The following is a 24,696-nucleotide window of genomic DNA, read 5'->3' on the forward strand; positions in this document are numbered from 1 at the left end:
GCTGCTGTTAAAGTTTGAGAGCCATAAGCAATGACCCTAAGCTTCCCCTCTTGCTTTTGATAAAGAACTGCTCCCAAGCCTTGGTGTGACGCATCAGTGTGTACAACAAATGGTTGAGTGAAATCAGGGAAACCTAAAACTGGTGGGTGAAGCAAACACTCAATCAGCTGTTCAAGTGCCTGTTGATGCTGGTCAGTCCACAGGATTGGCTTGTTTGAGGGCACCACATGACTTACTTTATTTGCTTTTGTTTTCCGAGGGTGGTCAGGTAATTTCTCTGAATCTGCTTTCAGGATGTCATACAGGCAGCGGGCACTCCTAGAAAAGTCTTTGATGTACTGTCTGTAGTAAGTGAGTAAACCAAGCATTTTTCTGAGCTGGCCCACAGTCTCTGGTCTGATTTCTTTCAATGCTCTTACTGCTTCAAGATCGGCTGGGTCAACTCGGCTGCCCTCTAAAGACACTATTCTGCCCAAATAACGGACCTGGGGTTTAAAGAGATCACACTTACTTGGTTTGCGTTTAATGCCATACTCTCTGAGCCGCTGCAAAACTTTTCACACATCATTCACATGGCTGTCGAATGTTTTACTGAAAACTAGCGTGTTGTCCAGATAAGGAATGCAGATGTTATCCCGGAGCCATTCCAAATACTCCTCCATACACTGCTGAAAAGCTGCAGGAGCGTTCATGAGGCCGAATGGCATACGTATCCACTCATAGAGTCCCCATGGGGTCACAAATGCTGTCAGTGGTCTGCTTTCTTCAGAGATGAACCCCTGGTGATACGCTTTTCCCTGATCTAAGAGGGAGAACCAGGAATTACCACCTAAACTGTCCATGATGTCTTGGACCCGAGGGATGGGCTGGCGGTCGGGATGTGTCTTTCTGTTCAGGTCTCTGTAATCTATACACAACCGGAGGGTCCCGTCCTTCTTACGAACGCACACGACAGGTGAAAAATATGAAGAGTTTGACTTCCTAACCCAGCCCTGGACTATGAGGTCATAAATGTAACCCTTCATCTCCTGATACAGTGGCCTGGGCACTGACATGTATGTGCGCTTTACTGGTTCAGTTGAGAAATAGTCATTTTCAATCGTTCAATGCAGCCAATGTCATTGTCTGATCTGGAGAAGGAGTGACACTCTTCTCTAAGCATTTGCCTAACAACCTCTCTCTGCTCTTCAGTTAGGTGAGTTAATCCTACTGGTGGATCCCACTGTTCAGTAGCAGTACATGGGGTTCGAACGCTGGTGTGATTCACTGTGGCTGGGGTGACAGTTTTTTCAAAGACTTGGGCAGTCATAATGGTTTGTACTGTATCGATTATTGTGCGTCCTAGCAGGGCAATGTCGTGGTCAGTGGGGTTAGAGACATCAAGCAGGATAACTGGAAAAACACCTTTCCTGACTCTGACTAGCGTGTCAAAGAACTCAAGGTCGTCTGGCCACTGCGGGTTCAGGTCTGGCTGGAAAAGCATTGTCATGTCATCTTTGAAAGGCTGGGAAGCTACACGGCACTCAATCTGAATGTTACTGTGTTTTGGTACAGCAACCTTCTCTTTCTTGGTTTTCACTGCGTATTCATCTGTCTGTTCTGCGCTAACAGCCTGTATAAAAGCTCTCACCTTGTTTCTTTTGAGGCTTGGGAAAGCTGTTTTTACTGTACTGTATCGTTTAGTCTTTTCGGTCATTGTCAGGATGTGCTCGATAACATTGAAAACTATGATGGGATGAGATAGGTGACAGCCTTTCATTACCAGCACCGGGATGATCAGTTCCTTTGTTTGGTCAGTTTCAGAGGCTAGCCGAAAAGTTGTTTCAATCCATCCCAGGTACGGCATTTCCGTCCCATTTGCTGCAGTCAACCTTAGATCATCAGGTGAGTTCATGATTTCTGAAACATCTCTCAGCCTTGCGTTTGGGAGAGATTCCTCTACCTAAGATCCTGTGTCCCATAGAGCTTGGAGGTGGTGGAGATTCAGGTGACACTCAATAAGGCACTGTCTGCCGACTTGCGAGGTGACCTTACGGGGGTGGCAACCTTGAGCTAGGGATGGTAAGGAGTGGGAATTTTCCTCTGTGCAGGAAAAACCTTTCACTATTAGAGTCAATTTTCAGGTGAGTGCATTTTTCCTTATGTTTAGTCCAATGTTGGTTTTGACATACTTTGGAACAGTACAGTGTCTCTTTACATGATGAACATTGTTTCAGGTTCTCAAATGACTCTTCTCTGGCACAATTTGCACATTTCTGGGACTTTTTGGTAGCTACGGTTAACACTCGTCCCTCATCAGTAACCCGTTTCCGTTTAAAGTGGCCTCCCTTGATGGTCTGGCTCCCCGGATTTTACATCCAGCTTGAAAATGTTCTCCACTCCCACATCGGAAGCAGTGTGTGCAGCGTGCATCTGTTCTGGCCTGCTGGCAGACAAAACACCTCCTTGGAGCTTGAGCAGAGTGGTTGGTATACCGGTTAGGTGAATATTGATGCTGCGCAGGGTCAGGTGCTTGGGACCGACTGTAGTTGCTGTAATTCTACTGCTGGGAAACAGGTGGCTGGGGGTCCCTATCTGGCCTCCTAACTGGGGGTGGGGCATAGGCACAAGGCGGTGACTGAAACATAGGCTGCTATAATGTCTCCTTAATCTGAGCAATCTCTGCACTGAGACCTTGTAGAGAAGCTACACCTGTCTTAAGTTCAGCTAACTCTGTTAACAGTTCTGTGGGTATCTTAGCTTTGGCTTCCTTCACAGGACACTGCAGATGGCGTATCTTCTAACTGGACTACACTTACACTTGTAGCAGGCTGTGGGGCATTAAACCACTTTTTGTTTCGTCTTTCTATCTCATTAGCACAAGCAATGTTAAGCTTCTCTAGCAAAACCTCATCTGATGTTTCGCTCTCTAGCAGGAGAGGCTGCATGTCTATCCTGATACTGTCACTCTGGAGACCTGTAAGGACTGTGTGTAAACACATGCTCTGGACTAGAGCAGGGTCATACTTAAGCCCTGATTCTGACTCCTGGGATGCAAACAGTACTTTCTGTCTCAAATCTAAAACGCGCATCAGGAAGCTTTGAGGGGTCTCCTTGCTATGCTGTGCTTCTGAAGCTAGCTGTTTGTAAAGCTCTGTTGCACTCTTCTCTTGGAAGTGGGAACGCAGGAAACATCTAAGTGTGGGAAGAGTTAGTTGGGGTTTACCTTCCAAGTAGCTGCGTAGCTGTGAGCCTGGAGAAATAGCCCTGACTACTGCAACTACTATTTCTACCTCAGGATAGCCTCTGTTAAGTCCATTCTCAATCTGATGGGCAAGGCTGGAAAAAATAAGTTTTTCTTTCTGGCCCGGTTCACCTATCTGACCAGAAATGTTTAACTCTTTGCGCCAGTATGAGCTGGGCTGTGCATTGGGTGAGAGCGGCACGCTCTCCTGAAGATTGGCATGGTGTTGGGGTTGACGCAGAGAATCACTGGCTTTGGCTGCAGTAATCTGCTCAGTTCCCACCCCTTGTTTTTACAGTTCTCAGTACCTCTATTCTGTGATGTGTTCCGGCTGGTTCAATATCATGGTCAATTTGCCCTGTTTTGTTATCTATGCCACTGATCATCTCTGTCATTTCGTCTCTAAGTAGCAACAATTCTGACATTCCGCTATCTTCTAACTCTGCGACTTCCTCTCTTTCAAGGAACATCATAATGTGAGTCATTAATGATATGCGGGATTTGTCTTTAACATCTCTTCTCTGTTCGCCTGATATTTCAAGGAAATCACATATCTCTAGTAATTTACCTCTTCCTGGAGTTCTTCCAAGGCGCTTGCTTGTCATGTTGACAGAACAGGAGGAACTTTTACTGTGCAGGAGTTGACTCTGAATTAGATGGTCCTTACTGTCTCTGATGGTCGATCAATGGCCTCAGTTGACCCGTACTTAACTACGAACTGCCAGCTTCCCTCGAACAGCAACACTTTCCTCACTGCAGCCTGCCTGAGTTGTTATGCAGGGATTTAGCTGGCTCGGAATTCAGCGACCAGGATGTGGAAACTGGACATCTGAGCAGCTATCTCAGTTGTTACGCCCTGAGAACGGGAGAAATAATCACGAGAGTGATACGGTGTTGTATTCTCAATTCAACTTTTAGTTCAATGAGAAAAGACGGCGATTTCCCCAGGAATATGGGTGAAGACCAGAGCAATCGATCTCCGGCACATAGATTAAGAGCATTTCGTAGATCACAGATTAACACTTTCAGGCACCACAAAATAAAGTAATCAATATAATGTATACACATTACTCTCACAATTCGTACCCTTTGTACACTTGACGGATTTGAACTTTAACACAATTATATGAATGTTATCAATCTCTATCAACTAATACTGAATGCATCTTTTTAACCTCAGATGTTTTAAGATCCTCACATACTATGAACTTACTAATACTTTTTAATGTATAACAGGCTATGAATATTTCCTTTAACCTGTCACACTAACACCTCTGTAAGCACCTGGATGTATCACAGTAGTTTATCCATTTCACTCAGACCACTAACGATAGGTTTGCAGGTATGCACGCACAAACACACACACACCACATGCACACACACACACACACACACACACACACACACACACACACACACACACACACACACACACACACACACACACACACACACACACACACACACACACACACACACACACACACACACACACACATACACGCATACACGCATACACACAGACATTACTTGAAGACACAGACACACACACACTGTCAATCATGTCTTATTAGCAGGGTAAAGACAGGGCCAGCAAAAACAGCAGCTGACAGACCGTAATAGAGCCTGTCTTTATTTATTCATGTAGCCCTTCTTACATCTGCTGATATCTCAAAGTGCTGTACAGATACCCAGCCTAAACCCCCAAACAGCAAGCAATGCAGGTGTAGAAGCACGATGGCTAGGAAAAACTCCCTAGAAAGGCCAGAACCTAGGAAGAAACCTAGAGACGAACCAGGCTATGAGGGGTGGCCAGTACTCTTCTGGCTGTGCCGGGTGGAGATTGTAACAGAACATGGCCAAGATGCTCAAATGTTCATAGATGACTGTCAAAGGTGTTTATCGGGAAGCAAAGTCAGGTGCAGGAGATTAGAGTATAGTGAACAGGCACACTTTAATTCCTTTCCAAAATACATAGCACATAAAAACAATAATGTGCCAAAGACACGGAACATGACATAAGTAATAATCCACAATACCAAACAAACAATTACACACAAAGACATGATGGGAAACAGAGGGCTAAATACATGTATAATGATTAGGGAATGAAAACCAGGTGTGTATGGGACAGGACAAAACAAATGGACATATGAAAAATGGAGAGTTGATGGCTAAACAGCCTGTGACTTCAATCGCCGAACGTCGCCCAAATAAGGAGAGGAAACGACTTCAGCGGAAGTCGTGACAGTCCCCCGCCCTTGACGCGAAGCTCCAGTGGCACGCCGACACCGGCTTCGGGGACGACCCAGAGGGCGAAGTGAAGGGCCATCCGGCGACGGTGAAACTCCCGCAGCAGTTCAGAATCCAAAACATCCGCAACCGGAACACAGCACCTCTCCTCCGGACCCTACCCCTCCCATTCCACAGGGTCCTGAAGGCATCCCGCCCGAAACCTCGAATCTATGATGGAACAAACGATGTACACTGGGGCCCCCTCGATGTCCAAAGGGGGTGGAGGGACCTCCCACACCTCAGATTCCTGCAGCAGACCAGCCACTACTGGCCTGAGGAGAGACACATGGAACGAGGGGTTAATACGATAATCAGAGGCAAGCTGTAATCTGTAACATACCTTATTCACCCTCCTCAGGACTTTAAAGGGCCCCACAAACCGCGGACCCAGCTTCCGGCAGGGCAGTCGGAGGGGCAGTGTAACGACTCTCCTCTTCTTCTGACGAGGAGTAAGAGATGTCGGACCAAGGTGCGGCGGGGTAAGTGTCCATTTTAATATATAAGACTGAACACTACAAAAATACAAAATAACAACGTGAATGAACAAATGAAAATCGAAACAGTCCCATATGGTACAGACACAGGAAACAATCACCCACCACTCAAAAGTAAAACCAGGCTAAGTATGGTTCTCAATCAGGGACAACGAATGACAGCTGCCTCTGATTGAGAACCATACCGGGCCAAACACAGAAATGCCAAATCATAGAAAAAGGAACATAGACAACCCACCCAATTCACGCCCTGACCATACTAAGACAAAGACATAACGAAAGAACTAAGGTCAGAACGTGACGGGCAGGTTACGGGTCGAGAGCCAGACCCGGTCTCACTGCGGTGTTGGTCCGCTCTGGGTATTTGGCAGCGCGCGGATCGCTGGAGGTGTACACGGGTGGCCTTCCTTGTCTCCTCCGCGCGCCTAAACCAGTCATCTACCGCAGGAGCTTCGGTCTGACCCTGATGCCATTGCGCCAGAACCAGCTGGTACCCCAATACGCACTGAAAGGGGGAGAGGTTAGTGGAGGAGTGGCGAAGCAAGTTCTGTGCCATCTCGGCCCAGTGCACGAACGCAGCCCACTCACCCAGCCGGTCCTGGCAATAAGACCAGAGAAACCTGCCCACATCCTGGTTGACTCTCTCTACCTGCCCGTTACTCTGAGGTAAGGCTGATCGAGAACCCCAGACGTTCCATGAACGCCTTCTAAACTTTTGACGTGAACTGGGGACCCCGATCCGACACTATATCCTCAGGCACCCCGTAGTGCCGGAAGACGTGAGTCAACAGTGCTTCCGCAGTCTGCAGGGCCATAGGATGACCGGGCAGAGGGAGGGAGGAGGGAGGAGGGAGGAGATGACAGGACTTAGAAAAATAACCAGCAGGGTCAAATAATAATAATCACAGTGGTTGTCGAGGGTGCAACAGGTCAGAACCTCAGGAGTAAATGTCAGTTAGCTTTTCATAGCCGATCATTCAGCGTATCTCTACTGCTCCTGCTGTCTCTAGAGAGTTGAAAACAGAAGGTCTGGGACAAGTAGCACGTATGGTGAACAGGTCAGGGTTCCATAGCCGCAGGCAGAAAAGTTTAAACTGGAGCAGCAGCACGGCCAGGTGGACTGGGGACAGCAAGGAGTCATCAGGCCAGGTAGTTCTGAGGCATGGTCCTAGGGCTCAGGTCCTCCAAGAGAAAGAAAGAAAGAAAGAAAGAAAGAAAGAAAGAAAGAAAGTAAAGAAAGAAAGAAAGAAAGAAAGAAAGAAAGAAAGAAAGAAAGAAAGAAAGAAAGAAAGAAAGAGAGAGAGAGAATTAGAGAGAGCATACTTAAATTCACACAGGACGCCGGATAAGACAGGAGAAATACTCCAGATATAACAGACTGACACTAGCCTCCCGACGCATACTCTACTGCAGTTTAAATACTGGAGGCTGAGACAGGAGGGGTCGGGAGACAATGTGGCCCCATCCGACGATACCCCCGGACAGGGCCAAACAGGCAGGATATAACCACACCCATTTTCAATGTGTTGTCAGTAGTATCCCCCTGAGGATAGACTGGTCACTTCTTGTTGGAGACCTCATCAATGTTAAAGTCTCTAGAGGAAAGAAATGGCTTCTCTCAATGTCCTTGTAACTAGATCACTGTGATGCCCTGACCACTTCATGTGGATAGAGGAGTGGGTGTGAGCGTGTGTGTGTTTTTGGTGTGTAGGTGTGTGTACGTGTATGTCTGTGTGTACATGCATGTCTGTGTGTAAATCTGGATGAGAGACACTTTGATCTCCTTATTGGGTAGATTAATATTTTGAATTCATAGATGGATACATCTCACCATCCCTCCTACTGTCTCTCCTCTATATCCACCCAGTCATCCCCCTCTCTTCTCTCCCTCCCCTTTCAGAGTTAATATGTTCTGCATCTTTTCTAGATTAACAATCCTCAAAAACGTCATGCTTAATTACATACATGTACAGTATCTATGTTATGTTGATTTAGTTCCAGGTCTACTTTGTCAACAGTATGTTGATGTCAGGCTGATCTTTATTGTGGAGAGTACACTCATGTACAACTAGGGGGTTTCTCAGGTGAGGGACAGCTTGGCTGTATCCCTAAACGATGTGCTGCTACTACTGCTTCTCTCAGCTCATTATCCATGCAGACCACAGGCATGACAGAGACAGAAAAGTGCAGTTTGACCGAAATCTTCCCTGTGAGAATTCATAAAATACCTAAATTCTCAAAGTGATTTTCTAACGGAGCATTTTTCACCTGGTATTTTAATACTTAATTCAATAGTTTCAAAGCTCTCTATTCTGTCACCATTCAAGGTGATAAAACAACACATACGGTATGTGTGCTAATCAATTACTCTGATAACACCAATATATCCTCCCCTCCTGTAATATAGGCAAAGAAAATGATGTGCTGTAGTATGAGGATGTTCCCACCATCCTTATTTAGGTTGACTTACTTAACCAATCTCCCTGTAATCTGTTGGAAACCCACCAGTAACAAAGCATCTTCAGGTGGCTCAGATATGTGGTGACAGGAGGACTCTTTTCGATGTATGTGTAACAAAGGTAATTAGGACCTGAGTTTGCGAGCTGTTATTAAAATGCTAAACAGTTTAAGGGCTGGATAACATGACGATCTAAACCTGATCAGGATGTGGGAGGGAAGGACAGAGGGAGAAAATAAAACACGTCTGATTTGTATTCGCTGTGGGTGAATGTTATTTCATACATTACAGAATGCAATATGCTTATGGATCATTATTGTCCAAATGAACTCTATGCTGATATATTCACTCTCCCCTACCTGTAGTGGTTTGATTTTTCCCTTGGCAGTAATATTTATTATTTTTGGTGAATTCAAACAAATAGGTCTAATCTAAACATGCTGCGTCACATATCGACCGTAGTGAAAATTTGCTGCAGAAAAAATGCTTTATTAATTGATCAAAGTATAGCTTTTGCTACATTGAAATGTTCATTATGCCTATTGGCTCTTCAGAGATGCAGAGGCAGCTCGGTCTCCACTGTCAACATGGAATCAGTCAAAAAGTGCTGCAATTTCCAGCAGCATTGCATCCTCATTGTCATTATCAGTAGCAGGGGTAGCGGAGGCAACCATATCCTTCAGCTCATTGTCATCTTCATACTCAGCGATGAGGTCTTCCAGGCTGGTCTCACTGATGGATTTCTTCATAGAGGTGTCTGTTAGGGTGGAGATCAAATCTTTAGCAGAGTCATCCTTCACATCATCATCAGTAGTGATCATGTCCTTAGTGCTCTCAGGGGTCAGTGCCATGTCAAGAGTGGAGGTCTGGTTAATGGAGTCTGACGTGTGAAGATCTATCATGGTCTTCGATGAGACCATGGAGATCTGGCTCTGAGAGGTAGAAGTGGTCCGTGTGTCTGTGTTCATATCTGATGTCTGTGTTTCCATCTGCGCATGTGTCGAAGTGTTGGTAGAGGATGGCGTTCTCTCTGTCCTAGTTGCCATAGACGAGGTGGGCAGAGGGACTCCGGGTAGCTGCCAGTCCAGCTGGAGGATGGCCAGGTTCCGAGCCAGGGAAAACTGAGAGAGGGAGCTCTACCCGGAGGAAAAGGGTGGTGAGGTTGAGGTCAGAGGGGAAATTCTAGATCCTAGATCCTTTAATCTCTGTCTGTCTGTATAGTAATTTAGGTTTCAGTAACTTACGTGGGCACGTGGTAGAGTCGGAGAGTCAGGTCTTATGTTAATTTCCTCCACAGGGGTCTTCACTTGCCGGCGTGTCCTTCGATTTTCCTGCACAACACAATTATAACACCCAATGATAACACAGCATTATCAGAAAGATATTTTGCTCACAATAAAATGATACAGCATGTTTGGTTGTCTCACAGAGTTAGGTCTTTGTCCTGAATTAGTTCCCTTGTCTGTTTCTGGTGTTGTACTTACGGGTTCGTGGTCCTGAGATGATTTCAACAGCTGAACTTTAGTCTGGTCTTTCTCCCTCCCTACCTTTCCATTAATCTTGTCCTTGACCCTTTTGGTTGTAACGTCACCTCCAGACAAGTCTGAACCTGTGTAGATTAGACATTGTGATTTTGAAGACACGTTCTTCCAAGTGGAGCCAATCTCATTCTATATCTAATCAGCAGACACCCCATAACACTCACCAGTATCAGATGCATTATCTTTGTCCTGGTCCTTTCTACTCTGTCTGTTCTGAGAGGGACGAGTCTTCCTCAGCTTGACTTTCCCACCACAGCAGAAGAGAGTGAACAGCTGCAGGGCCGCCACAGCTGGATGGATGCTCTTCTTCTTCTCTTTCTGCTGGGTCTTCTTTGCTTGCTCCTCAGGGGAGACCTCAGTGTCGCAATCAGTAAGTACATCAGTTAGAAATCTACTGACATTTCAAACTACAATATCAATGTTGAATATACGTAGCCAATGAGCTCTCGCTTGATTGGCAACAAATAGTATTTCCTAAGTGTGTTTCCATGTGAAAATGTTACCCCATAATAACTAGGGTTAGTGCTGTCCGTGATCCTTGGGACGTCCCTACCCTAAACCCTAACCCTTACCATAACTATTTCAATTTCAACATCAAAGGTCAGAGTTGGGACGTTCCATGGATTCTGTTTAGACTGTTCCTAATAACTATTAGGGCCTACCCCATCCGAAGGGCATTGTGACATTATCACATTTGTCAAGCCATGTCAAAGAATCAGATTCAACACAATATGCTGTGTTTTCCTTAACAGTTGTCAAATGCATTGGTTAATCCTCATTTATAAGCAAGTTTGGATGTCTTACCGAGTTAGGTCTTTGTTTAATGTCGTTTTCTTTTTCTTTTTCCTGTGTCGTTCTGCATTTGTGGTCCTGAGATTCAATGCTATGTTTCTCTCCCCCAACCTTTCCTTTACTCTTGTCCTTGATCCTTTTCACGTCACCTGCAGAGTAGTCCAAGCCTGTAAGTGAAACATTTCTAAGACACATGACCTGTTTTTTTCCAAGTGGAGCCTAGATAATTCTACAATGTAGCAGCACTAATCAATATACACGTCCTAACACTCACCAGTATCAGAGTCATTATTGTTGTTTGTATCGTTTATCGTTGTTCCCTTTCTCCCATCACCACTCTGGGAGGGATCAAAGGGTGTTTTCTTCACCTTGACGCAGCTCAGCAGTGTAAACAGCTGAAGAAAGGTCAGGGCTTGAGGGATCCTCTTCTCCTTGGGTTTATCTTTATGTTCCTGTGTCTCCTTTGGTTTCTCCCTATGGGATACCTCAGGGACAGGGTCACTTAGTCTCTGACCCATGTCACGACAAGGTAGTGTACCGTTGTAATCAATCAAATCAGTTATAGGTTGGGAGATCGTTCGAATGTAGCTAATGCGCTCTACCTGAGCTTGTCTGACCGTTTTAATGTGGTCTGAGATTATGACATAAGTGTGTTTCCGTGGCAACATGTTACCTCATAATGTTCCCTTATAACAACTAGAGCTCCATCCCTGGTAAAGAGGCATTGTGACATCATCAAGTTAGTTACCTATCCACATATGCACCCAGAACACCGGAACAGCCTATTTCTATAGACCTAGTCTGCCTCAGTATGTCTGTCTGTACAGATTTAGGATATTAATTTGATCACTCTTTTGTTTCTGAGACTTGTACTGCAGAACAAGAAATGCAAACTTGTATTACAAAAGGCTTTGTAAGTTTGTAATTTCCATTTTCCATTTCCAGTTTTGCCCAAATAAACAATGTATCAAAGCCTACAAAAATATCTCCATTAATTATAATCCACATAATATTTCACATTTCCTGTTACTGCAGAATTATTTTCCTGCTGTTGCAAACTGGATCAAATTAAATTCTTATAACTGTATGTCTGTCTCTCTCTTCCCTTCTCTCTACCTCTCTCTCTCTGCCTGTACTCATATTCAACCTCTGCCTTCACCCTATTGCAGCAGTTGATTTTCTCATAATTTGCCTGCACCATGTTGCAAGCAGAGAGTGGCTGAGCACAAGTCAATCACTCCACAATGAGTATTATTATACAGTTGATTACCAAGTGCCACATTCAACAGACTACTACTGTTGGCAATCAGAATACAATGTTGTTGTAGTCCAAGAGTCGACTCATTGAATACATGCAGCCCAGTGGGCAAGAGTCATGGCAACACGTCAATTCATACCTCCTCTATGTTTGCACTATTAAAAGCAGATCGCCGCCACATGTAGCATTAGAGACAGCAAGCCTCCCTGGCTCAGCACCTGTTAGTGTCAGCTTTTAAGTGCTACATGTCAGCCTGATAATTACACTGTGTGTCATCAGCAGAGGTGATTGGTGATAAAAGCTCACAGAACATGATAGGCTAACACCTCTGTAGGCACCTGGATGTATCACAGTAGTTTTCACTCAATTTCACTCAGACCACTAACAATAGGTTTGCAGGTATGCACGCACAAACACACACCACATGTACACTCTCACACACGTCACACTCACACACCCTATTGTCACACAGTAACGGTTGGTGTAGGTGGACTGCGGGTCCATGGGTCACTGTTGTTAAGCTGATGAGAGGCGACATCAGGCTGGCTGTCATAAAGGCGGAGAGACACCTGTGACACTGCGCATACTAATGGTAACTAAATTATTCATCTGTAGCACGGCATCATCCAACAGCAGCGCTGCTAGCTAACGGCCTGGTTTATATCAGTCAGGGATGAGAGGCCTTATCTACATCACAGCAACTCTCACCAATGGCCTGAGTGATGCTATATGCTCGACAGAGGAGAAGAGAGGGATCATGGACAATAGAAAATAAATAGACTGCAGCTAGCTGAATGTAATGGGGAGCAAATATGGAAGAGGATGTTCTACAGTGCAGTAGCACCAGTCTCTGTCTGTTGCCAGCACTAGTGGTAGAGGTGATACACGCTCTCTCTTTATGGTGGTCCATGTCAATGCCCTGCTTAGCAGTGTTATGTGCTATACAGCATAGTGTATGGCTGTGTAAAAGCCGTATGTTAATGACCTGTGAAGGAGCAGTATTGATGAGCTGCATTAAAGCAGTAAGACCATGAGATGGTGTGTTTTATATCCCATGGGATGTGGGACCTGAAGTAAAAGGCAATGTCTTGCCTTGATATAATGATATATAAAAAAGCATGGAAGAAAAAATACATTTCCATTGGCCTCCTTAGCTGGGATGAGATAACAGAGAAATCATCACTGTGTGGCAGGTGGAGCGTAAAGAAGCCCCAAATGGCCATGTAGAAATCTTAATCTGTGGTGGACAGGACAGTGGTAGAGCTCATGGAGGTACCCAGACAGCAGAGCTGATGTAAAGAATGTGGTGTCATACAACGAGATGCGACACTACAACAATGGTACTCTAATTTATCAATGTTTTGTGAAGAGGAAAGTAGTGCTCTCTCCATACGACATACAATACACACACACAGAGAAAGACAGTTTATCTGCCCCTGTCGTCTGGTGGTCAACTCCATAGAGATCCTATTAAATTACTAAAGGGGCTATGTCATAATCGCTCAAAGTTATAGAATGGAGTGATAATGGCAGCTATTTTCGTTTGAAAGAAATCCAAACCAGTCTATTTGGAATGAATGGCAGTGGAGTGATGCATTTCCTGTTTTTACTTCTGCAAGAAAATAAAAGGCATGAGAAATATCAGAAATTGTGTAATTAAAATCAAACCAATGACATTTTAGGTCACATTTTTGGTCACATACAAGTGGCTAGCAGATGTTAATGCGAGTGTAGCGAAATGCTTGTGCTAGTTCCGACAGTGCAGTAATATCTAACAAGTAATCTAACAATATCACCAACAACTACCTAATACACACAAATCTAAAGGGATGGAATATGACTATGTACATATAAATAAATATATGGATGAGCGATGGCTGAGCGGAAGAGGCAGTATAGACATATGAAATGATACTAGAAGATATGTAAACATTATTAAAGTGACATTGTTTAAAGTGACTGGTGATCCATTTATTAATGTGGCCATTGATTTGAGTCTCTATGTTAGCAGCAGCTTCTCTGAGTCAGTGAATGCTGTTCAGCAGTCTGATGGCCATGAGATAGAAGCTGTTTGTCAGTCTCCTGGTCCCAGCTTTCATCCACCTGTACTGACCTCGCCTTCTTGATGATAGCGCGGTGAACAGGCAGTGGCTCGGGTGGTTGTTGTCCTTGAATTTTTGGGGGGGCATTCCTGTGACATCGAGTGCTGTAGGTGTCCTGGAGGGCAGGCAGTTTGCCCCCGGTAATGCGTTGTGCAGACCGCACCATCCTCTGGAGAGCCTTGCGATTGAGGTCGCTGTAGTTTCCGTACCAGGCGGCGATACAGCTCGACAGGATGCTCTCAATTGGGCATCTGTAAAAGTTTGACTGGGTGTTAGGTGACAAGCCAAATTTGTTCAGCCTCCTGAGGTTGAATAGGCACCACATTGTCTGTGTGGGTGGACCATTTCAGGTTGTCTGTGATGTATACGCCTAGGAACTTAAAACCTTCCACCTTCTCCACTACTGTCCCTTCAATGTGGATAGGGGTATGCTCCCTCTGCTGTTTCCTGAAGTCCACGATCATCTCCTTTGCTTTGTTGAGTGAGAGGTTGTTTTCCTGACACCACACTCCGAGTGCCCTCCTCCCTGTAGGTTGTCTCGTCGTTGTTGGTAATCAAGCCCACTACTGTTGTGTCATCTCCAAACTTGATGATTGAGTTGGAGGCATGCATGGCCACATAGTCGTGGGTGAACAGGGAGTACAGGAGGGGGCTGAGCACGCACTCTTTTGGGGCCCCAGTGTTGAGGGTCAGCTAAGTGGAGATGTTTTTTTATTTATTTTATTTTATTTTACTTCACCTTTATTTAACCAGGTAGGCTAGTTTAGAACAAGTTCTCATTTGCAACTGTGACCTGGCCAAGATAAAGCGTAGCAATTCGACACATACAACAACACAGAGTTACACATGGAATAAACAAAACATACAGTCAATAATACAGTAGAACAAAAGAAAACAAAAAGTCTATATACAGTGAGTGCAAATGAGGTAAGTTAAGGAAATAAATAAGCCATGGTGGCGAAGTAATTACAATATAGCAATTAAACACTGGAATGGTAGATCGGCAGAAGATGCATGTGCAGGTAGAGATACTGGGGTGCAAAGGAGCAAAATGAATAAATAAATACCAGTATGGGGATGAGGTAGTTAGATAGATGGGCTGTTTACAGATGGGCTATGTACAGGTGCAGTGATCTGTAAGCTGCTCTGAAAGCTGGTGCTTAAAGCTAGTGAGGGAGATGTGAGTCTCCAGCTTCAGAGATTTTTGCAATTTGTTCCTGTCATAGGCAGCAGAGGACTGGAAGGAAAGAAGACCAAAGGAGGAATTGGCTTTGGGGGTGACCAGTGAGATATAACTGCTGGAGCGCGTGTGATAGTGGAATTTCTAAATTCCTATATGTTTTATAGCCAAAATCAATTTCACACTCTCTCCAGTATCATTAATGAGGTGTAAGTTCATTAATTATGCATGAAGTAGATCGAGACCAGTCTTAAAAGCCAGGTAAGAGAGTTTAATTCCAGAGAGTACTGACCACATACACATATTTCCACAGGTTATAAACTGAAAATGACATCATCAGTTTCCCACACTCTCTCCGATTCTCACAAAAGCCCAGTGTTTTTAGGTTCTGAGATGTTTTCTACTCCCCTCATAAACCAGACATTCCAATCTGTCTAAAAGATATCTTCTCCACTAATGGAACACAAACCAAACATTCTTATCTGTCTGAAAAGCTATATCATCTCTCCCCCTTAAACCCGCAAGGTACAGACAATTAATTTGTTTTTACTTACATTTTCAGTAACAGCTTAACCAAGAACCCATACCTTTCATGCCATAACATAATAGTATTAGAATAAATGGTTATAATAAAAAATGTATACATAATTAATCATTTAAACTATAATTTCCTCTAACAGCGTGCTATGAGTGGGTGCTGCTATGGTGACCAGTGAGCTGAGATAAGGTGGGGCTTTATCTAGCAGAGACTTGTAGATAACCTGTAGCCAGTGGGTTTGGCGACGAGTATGAAGTGAGGGCCAACCAACGAGAGCGTACAGGTCGCAATGGTGGGTAGTGTATGGGGCTTTGGTGACAAAAAGGATGGCACTGTGTTAGACTGCATCCAGTTTGTTGAGTAGAGTGTTGGAGGCTATTTTACAGATGATATCACCGAAGTCGAGGATCGGTAGGATGGTCAGTTTTACGAGGGTATGTTTGGCAGCATGAGTGAAGGATGCTTTGTTGCGATATAGGAAGCCGATTCTAGATTTAATTTTGGATTGGAGATGCTTAATGTGAGTCTGGAAGGAGAGTTTACAGTCTAACCAGACACCCAGGTATTTGTAGTTGTCCACGTATTCTAAGTCAGAGCCGTCCAGAGTAGTAGTGATGCTGGACGGGCGAGCAGGTGCGGGCAGCGATCAATTGAAAAGCATGCATTTAGTTTTACTTGCGTTTGAGAGCAGTTGGAGGCCACGGAAGGAGAGTTGTATGGCATTGAAGCTCGTCTGGAGGTTAGTTAACACAGTGTCCAAGGAGGGGCCAGAAGTATACAGAATGGTGTCATCTGTGTAGAGGTGGATCAGAGAATCACCAGCAGCAAGAGCAACATCATTGATGTATACAGAAAAGAGAGTCGGCCCGAGAATTGAACCCTATGGCACACCCATAAAGACTGTCAGAGGTCCAGACAACAGGCCCTCCGATTTGGTAGTTGGTAAATCAGGCGAGGCAATCATTTGAGAAACCAAGGCTGTCGAGTCTGCCAACAAGAATGTTGTGATTGACAGAGTCGAAAGCCTTGGTCAGGTCGATGAATACGGCTGCACAGTAATGCCTCTTGTCGATGGCGGTTATGATGTCATTTAGAACCTTGAGCGTGGCTGTGGTGCACCCATGACCAGCTCTGAAACCAGATTGCATATTGGAGAAGGTATGGTGGGATTAGAAATGGTCAGTCATCTGTTTGTTAACTTGGCTTTCGAAGACCTTAGAAAAACAGGGTAGGATAGATATAGGTCTGTAGCAGTTTGGGTCTAGAGTGTCACCCCCTTTGAAGAGGGGGATGACCGCGGCAGCTTTCCAAACTTTGGGAATCTCAGACGATACGAAAGAGAGGTTGAACAGGCTAGTAATAGGGGTTGCAACAATTTCGGCAGATAATTTTAGAAAGAGAGGGTCCAGATTGTCTAGCCCGGCTGATTTGTAGGGGTCCAGATTTTGCAGCTCTTTCAGAACATCGGCTATCTGGATTTGGGTGAAGGAGAAATGGTGGGGGCTTTGGCGGGTTGCTGTGGACGGTGCCGGGCAGTTGACCGGGGTAGGGGTAGCCATGTGGAAAGCATGGCCAGCCGTAGAGAAATGCTTATTGTAATTCTCAATTATAGTGGATTTATCGGTGGTGACAATGTTTCCTAGCCTCAGAGCAGTGGGCAGCTGGGAGGAGGTGCTCTTATTCTCCATGGACTTTACAGTGTCCCAGAACCTTTTTGAGTTGGTACTACAGGATGCCAATTTCTGTTTGAAAAAGCTTGCCTTAGCTTTTCTAACTGCCTGTGTATATTTGTTCCTAACTTCCCTGAAAAGTTGCATATCACGGGGGCTATTCGATGCTAATGCAGAACGCCACAGGATGTTTTTGTGTTGGTTAAGGGCAGACAGGTCTGGCGTGAACCAAGGACTATATCTATTCCTAGTTCTACATTTTTTGAGAGGGGTTTTCAGATGGTGAGGAAGGCACTTTTAAAGAATAGCCAGGCATCATCTACTGATGGGATCAGGTCAATGTCATTCCAGGATACCTTGGCCAGGTCGATTAGAAAGGCCTGAAGTGTTTCAGAGAGAGTTTGACAGTGATGAGGGGTGGTCGTTTGGTCGCAGACCTATTACGGACGCAGGCAATGAGGCAGTGATCGCTGAGATCTTCATTGAAAACAGCAGAGGTGTATTTGGAGGGCGAATTAGTTAGGATGACATCTATGAGGGTGCCCGTGTTTACTGATTTGGGGTTGTACCTGGTAGGTTCATTGATCATTTGTGTGAGATTGAGGGCATCAAGCTTAGTTTGTAGGATGGCCGGGGTGTTAAGCATGTCCCAGTTTAGGTCACCTAGTGGCACAAGCTCAGAAGATAGATGGGTGGCAATCAGTTCACATATAGTATGGAGGGCACAGCTGGGGGCAGAGGGAGGTCTATAGCAAGCGGCAACAATGAGAGACTTGTTTCTGGAAAGGTGCATTTTTAGAAGTAGAAGCTCAAATTGTTTGGGTACAGACTGAGAAAGTAATACAGAACTCTGCAGGCTATCTTTGCAGTAGATTGCAACACCGCCCCCTTTGGCAGTTCTATCTTGGCGGAAAACGTTATAGTTACAAATGGAGATTTCAGGGTTTTTGGTGGTTTTCCTAAGCCAGGATTCAGACACGGCTAAGATTTCTGGGTTGGCAGAGTGTGCTAGGGCAGTGAATTAAACCGATTTAGGGAGGAGGCTTCTAATGTTAACATGCATGAAACCAACGCTTTTACGTTGACAGAAGTCAACAAATGAGAGCACCTGGGGTGTGGGAGTGGAGCGAGGCACTGCAGGACCTGGATTAACCTCCACATCACCAGAGGAACAGAGGAGAAGTAGGATAAGGGTACGGCTAAAGACTATACAAACTGGCCATCTAGCACATTCAGAACAGAGAGTAAAAGGAGCAGGTTTCTGGGCACGATAGCATAGATTAAAGAAATAGTGTAAAGACAAAGGTAAGGTAGGATGTGAGTACATTGGAGGTAAACCTAGGCATTGAGTAATGAAGAGAGAGATATAGTCTCTCGAGATGTTTAAACCAGGTGATGTCATCGCATATGTAGGAGGTGGAACAACATGGTTGGTTAAGGCATATTGAGCAGGACTAGAGGCTCTACAGTGAAATAAGACAGTAATCACTAACCAGGACAGTAATGCATAAGGCATATTGATATTAGAGAGAGGCATGCGTAGCCAAGTGAACATATGAGTCCAGTGAGTGGTTGGGCTGGCTGGGGACACGATGATTCAGACAGTTAGCAGGCTAACAAGCTAACAATTAGTAGGTCGGAGCTAAACAAGCTAGCAGCTAGTAGACCAGGGCAAGCTAGCAGTTAGCAGACCGGGCTAGCAAGCAAGCAGATAGCAGGGGCTAGAAAGTTAGCGATGGGGGTAAGTCTGTTTTTGCCTCTCTGTGCGGTGGCGTCGATAGAACAGTCGTGGAATTAGTTGGGTTCAAAGTAGCTCTAGGTAGCTAGCAGTCCGATATTGTAGCCCAGGAGTATGCTTCGGTGGTAGCACAGGAGTCCTGGCCGGGCTAGAATCAAGCTAAATTGGTGCTTGCTCTGGGATGGAAACGCTAGCCAGGAGTAGTCATCCGGGATTGCGATTAGCTTGTTGTGAAGATCCAGATGAAAATATTCAGTTTGCGGTAGGAATCCAGGGATAAAAATAGCAGGTCCGTTATGCTCTGGTTAGAGTCACGTTATTCGAACTGGCGAGAGCTTTCCGAGCTGAAGGTTGGCTGATGACCGCTGGCAATGGTTTGCTGACTGATACCTGGTAGTTAGCTGGCTAGCTTCAGTTGAGGGATTCCAGATCCGAAGTAAATATAAATACTTTCGCGAAAAAAAGCAGATCCACGCCACATTGGGTGAGGTGGGTTGCAGGAGAGTATTTAGATGATGAGGTTTAGCAAAATATTTTAAAGGATATGCTACGAAAAATATGTAAAGCGATATATACAAGGGACACGACAGGACAAGGACGTCTGACTGCTACGCCATCTTGGATCAGAATTTCAGTTTCCTACCTACACCAGCAGGGGGGCGACCCGTCAGAAAGTCCAGGACCCAATTGCACAGGGAGGGGTTGAGACCCAGGGCCTCAAGCTTAATGATGAGCTTAGAGGGTACTATGGTGTTGAATGCTGAGCTGTAGTCGATTAACAGCATTCTTACATACATAGGTATTCCTCTTGTCCAGATGGGATAGGGCAGTTGTAACCCCAAAATATTGTTGTATAATTATAAATACTGTTTCGGTATAAATATCCTCTAAAATATATGTAAACAGACCATAAATGTCAACATTTTTATTTTCTTGGAAATCTGTGTGTGATATTATATTATACAATATCAGTACTTGATGCATTCACAACTTGTCAAATCCTATCATCAACTATTCTCAGACAGTGTATAGCTGTGGATTGACTGCATTGTTTAAATAGAATGTTGGCATATTGGCATAATTTGAAAAATGTATGGAATCATTGCAATTAAACTGGCTGGCTATTACAAATTTACAATGCAGATCATTTTTTAAATTCATTTTTTTATCACAGCACTGGCAAATCATGTTTGACCAACTCCCTGACCAAAATGGCTGACCCTTTAGACCATCATAAGAAGGTTCATATCCATTCTAGAGTTCTAATTCCTAATTTTATTTCCAAAGCATCATGTAGGCTACACAGAACGGGGAAGTTGCCCTGTTTATAGCGAACGTTGCATCATCATCATCATCATCATCATCATCTAAACGGTGTCACGCGTCATCTTCTGAAGTGTCCCATATGCAGGGAGAGAATGTATCGGCTGATGACCAGTGGAGGAAAAAGCACCCAGTTGTCATATGAAAAGTAAAGATAACTTCATGAAAATTACTCAAGTAAAAGTGAAAGTCACACGGAAAAAACTCCATAGATGGATACATCTCACCATCCCTCCTACTGTCTCTCCTCTATATCCACCCAGTCATCCCCCTCTCTTCTCTCCCTCCCCTTTCAGAGTTAATATGTTCTGCATCTAGATTAACAATCCTCAAAAACGTCATGCTTAATTTCATACATGTACAGTATCTATGTTATGTTGATTTAGTTAGTTCCAAGTCTACTTTGTCAACAGTATGTTGATGTCAGGCTGATCTATATTGTGGAGAGTACACTCATGTACAACTAGGGGGTTTCTCAGGTGAGGGACAGCTTGGCTGTAGCCCTAAACGATGTGCTGCTACTACTGCTTCTCTCAGCTCATTATCCATGCAGACCACAGGCATGACAGAGACAGAAAAGTGCAGTTTGACCGAAATCTCCCCTGTGAGAATTCATAAAATACCTAAATTCTTAAAGTGATTTTCTAATGGAGCATTATTCACCTGGTATTTTAATACTTAATTCAATCGTTTAAAAGCTCTCTATTCTGTCACCATTCAAGGTGATAAAACAATACATACAGTATGTGTGCTAATCAATTACTCTGAAAATTTGCTGCAGAAAAAATGCTTTATTAATTGATCAAAGTATAGCTTTTGCTACATTGAAATGTTCATTAGGCCTATTGGCTCTTCAGAGATGCAGAGGCAGCTCGGTCTCCACTGTCAACATGTAATCAGTCAAAAAGTGCTGCAATCTCCAGCAGCATTGCATCCTCATTGGCATTATCAGTAGCAGGGGTAGCGGAGGCAACCATATCCTTCAGCTCATTGTCATCTTCATACTCAGCGATGAGGTCTTCCAGGCTGGTCTCAATGATGGATTTCTTCATAGAGGTGTCTGTTAGGGTGGAGATCAAATCTTTAGCAGAGTCATCCTTCACATCCTCATCAGTAGTGATCATGTCCTTAGTGCTCTCAGGGGTCAGTGCCATGTCAAGAGTGGAGGTCTGGGCAATGGAGTCTGACGTGTGAAGATCTATCATGGTCTCCGATGAGACCATAGAGATCTGGCTCTGAGAGGTAGAAGTGGTCCGTGTGTCTGTGTTCATATCTGATGTCTGTGTTTCCATCTGCTCATGTGTCGAAGTGTTGGTAGAGGATGGCATTCTCTCTGTCCTAGTTGCCATAGACGAGGTGGGCAGAGGGACTCCGGGTAGCTGCCAGTCCAGCGGGAGGATGGCCAGGTTCCGAGCCAGGGAAAACTGAGAGAGGGAGCTCTACCCGGAGGAAAAGGGTGGTGAGGTTGAGGTCAGAGGGGAAATTGTCTAGATCTTTTAATCTCTGTCTGTCTGTATAGTAATTTAGGTTTCAGTAACTTACGTGGGCACGTGGTAGAGTCGGAGAGTCAGGTCTTATGTTAATTTCCTCCACAGGGGTCTTCACTTGCCGGCGTGTCCTTCGATTTTCCTGCACAACACAATTATAACACCCAATGATAACACAGCATTATCAGAAAGATATTTTGCTCACAATAAAATGATACAGCATGTTTGGTTGTCTCACAGAGTTAGGTCTTTGTCCTGAATTCGTTCCCTTGTCTGTTTCTGGTGTTGTACTTACGGGTTCGTGGTCCTGAGATGATTTCAACAGCTGAACTATAGTCTGGTCTTTCTCCCTCCCCACCTTTCCATTAATCTTGTCCTTGACCCTTTTGGTTGTAACGTCACCTCCAGACAAGTCTGAACCTGTGTAGATTAGACATTGTGATTTTGAAGACACGTTCTTCCAAGTGGAGCCAATCTCATTCTATATCTAATCAGCAGACACCCCATAACACTCACCAGTATCAGATGCATTATCTTTGTCCTGGTCCTTTCTACTCTGTCTGTTCTGAGAGGGACGAGACTTCCTCAGCTTGACTTTCCCACCACAGCAGAAGAGTGAACAGCTGCAGGGCCGCCACAGCTGGATGGATGCTCTTCTTCTTCTCTTTCTGCTGCGTCTTCTTTGCTTGCTCCTCAGGGGAGACCTCAGTGTCGCAATCAGTAAGTACATCAGTTAGAAATCTACTGACATTTCAAACTACAATATCAATGTTGAATATACGTAGCCAATGAGCTCTCGCTTGATTGGCAACAAATAGTATTTCCTAAGTGTGTTTCCATGTGAAAATGTTACCCCATAATAACTAGGGTTAGTGCTGTCCGTGATCCTTGGGACGTCCCTACCCTAAACCCTAACCCTAACCCTTACCTTAACTATTTCAATTTCAACATCAAAGGTCAGAGTTGGGACGTTCCATGGATTCTGTTTAGACTGTTCCTAATAACTATTAGGGCCTACCCCATCCGAAGGGCATTGTGACATTATCACATTTGTCAAGCCATGTCAAAGAATCAGATTCAACACAATATGCTGTGTTTTCCTTATCAGTTGTCAAATGCATTGGTTAATCCTCATTTATAAGCAAGTTTGGATGTCTTACCGAGTTAGGTCTTTGTTTAATGTCGTTTTCTTTTTCTTTTTCCTGTGTCGTTCTGCATTTGTGGTCCTGAGATTCAATGCTATGTTTCTCTCCCCCAACCTTTCCTTTACTCTTGTCCTTGATCCTTTTCACGTCACCTGCAGAGTAGTCCAAGCCTGTAAGTGAAACATTTCTAAGACACATGACCTGTTTTTTTCCAAGTGGAGCCTAGATAATTGTACAATGTAGCAGCACTAATCAATATACACCTCCTAACACTCACCAGTATCAGAGTCATTATTGTTGTTTGTATCGTTTATCGTTGTTCCCTTTCTCCCATCACCACTCTGGGAGGGATCAAAGGGTGTTTTCTTCACCTTGACGCAGCTCAGCAGTGTAAACAGCTGAAGAAAGGTCAGGGCTTGAGGGATCCTCTTCTCCTTGGGTTTATCTTTATGTTCCTGTGTCTCCTTTGGTTTCTCCCTATGGGATACTTCAGGGACAGGGTCACTTAGTCTCTGACCCATGTCACGACAAGGTAGTGTACCGTTGTAATCAATCAAATCAGTTATAGGTTGGGAGATCGTTCGAATGTAGCTAATGCGCTCTACCTGAGCTTGTCTGACCGTTTTAATGTGGTCTGAGATTATGACATAAGTGTGTTTCCATGGCAACATGTTACCTCATAATGTTCCCTTATAACAACTAGTTCTCCTTCCCTGGTAAAGGGGCATTGTGACATCACCAAGTTAGTTATCTTCCACATATCCACCCAGAACTGGAACAGCCTATTTCTATGGACCATGTCTGCCTGTATGTCTGTATTTTCCTGCTGGATCAAATTAAGATCCTACCACTGTATGTCTGTCTGTCTCTCTCTTTCCTTCTCTCCACCTCTCTCTCTCTCTGCCTGTACTCATATTCAACCTCTGCCTTCACCCTATTGCAGCAGTTGATTTTCTCATAATTTGCCTGCATCATGTTGCAAGGAGAGAGTGGCTGAGCACAGGTCAATCACTCCACAATGAGTATGGTTATACAGTTGATTATCAAGTGCCACATTCAACAGACTACTACTGTTGGCAATCAGAATACATTATTGTTGTAGTCCAAGAGTCGACTCATTGAATACATGCAGCCCAGTGGGCAAGAGTCATGGCAACACGTATATTCATACCTCCTCTATGTTTGCATTATTAAAAGCAGATCGCCGCTACATGTAGCATTAGAAACATCAAGCCTCCCTGGCTCAGCACCTGTTAGTGTCAGCTTTTAAGTGCTACATGTCAGCCTGACAATTACTCCGTGTGTCATCAGCAGAGGTGATTAGTGATAAAAGCTCACAGAACATGATAGGCTAATGTTACGCCCCTGAAAACAGGGGAGAAATAATCACGAGAGTGATACGTTGTTGTATTCTCAATTCAATGTTTAGTTCAATGAGAAAAGACCGCGATT

At 44.4% G+C, this 24,696-nt stretch overlaps 2 protein-coding genes across 2 annotated transcripts; both read right to left on the reverse strand.

Annotated features, from left to right (window-relative positions):
• Positions 1-9,063: 9,063 nt before the first annotated feature.
• Positions 9,064-24,661, reverse strand: LOC127909397 (DNA ligase 1-like). Its single transcript, XM_052470585.1, has 7 exons — positions 23,921-24,661; positions 11,078-11,476; positions 10,816-10,970; positions 10,176-10,365; positions 9,955-10,079; positions 9,715-9,801; positions 9,064-9,606 (listed from the first exon to the last, which is right to left on the reverse strand). The coding sequence occupies exons 2-7, from the start codon at positions 11,469-11,471 to the stop codon at positions 9,064-9,066; spliced, it is 1,494 nt and encodes a 497-aa protein (XP_052326545.1). The 5' UTR covers positions 11,472-11,476; positions 23,921-24,661.
• LOC127909398 (uncharacterized) lies at positions 21,387-23,765 on the reverse strand. The gene is made up of 6 exons (XM_052470587.1): positions 23,522-23,765; positions 23,260-23,383; positions 22,616-22,803; positions 22,395-22,519; positions 22,155-22,241; positions 21,387-22,051 (listed from the first exon to the last, which is right to left on the reverse strand). Exons 1-6 carry the CDS (start codon positions 23,763-23,765, stop codon positions 21,509-21,511), a joined length of 1,311 nt encoding a protein of 436 aa, XP_052326547.1. The 3' UTR covers positions 21,387-21,508.
• Positions 24,662-24,696: the final 35 nt, after the last annotated feature.

The sequence above is a fragment of the Oncorhynchus keta genome, chromosome 2 (assembly GCF_023373465.1).
Source record: "Oncorhynchus keta strain PuntledgeMale-10-30-2019 chromosome 2, Oket_V2, whole genome shotgun sequence".
In the NCBI taxonomy this organism is placed as follows: Eukaryota; Metazoa; Chordata; class Actinopteri; order Salmoniformes; family Salmonidae; genus Oncorhynchus; species Oncorhynchus keta.

Bases quoted from the DNA above. Each gene is read 5' to 3' on its own strand.
- LOC127909397 (XM_052470585.1), bottom strand. From the start codon at position 11,471: ATGTTGCCACGGAAACACACTTATGTCATAATCTCAGACCACATTAAA. The intron at 10,971-11,077 runs GTGAGTGTTAGG...TTTCACTTACAG, and splicing joins CAATAATGACTCTGATACTG to GCTTGGACTACTCTGCAGGT. The intron at 9,802-9,954 runs GTAAGTACAACA...TGTGTTGTGCAG, and splicing joins CATCTCAGGACCACGAACCC to GAAAATCGAAGGACACGCCG.
- LOC127909398 (XM_052470587.1), bottom strand. From the start codon at position 23,765: ATGGGTCAGAGACTAAGTGACCCTGTCCCTGAAGTATCCCATAGGGAG. The intron at 23,384-23,521 runs GTGAGTGTTAGG...TGACGTGAAAAG, and splicing joins CAATAATGACTCTGATACTG to GATCAAGGACAAGAGTAAAG. The intron at 22,052-22,154 runs GTAAGTTACTGA...TCCTCCGGGTAG, and splicing joins CGACTCTACCACGTGCCCAC to AGCTCCCTCTCTCAGTTTTC.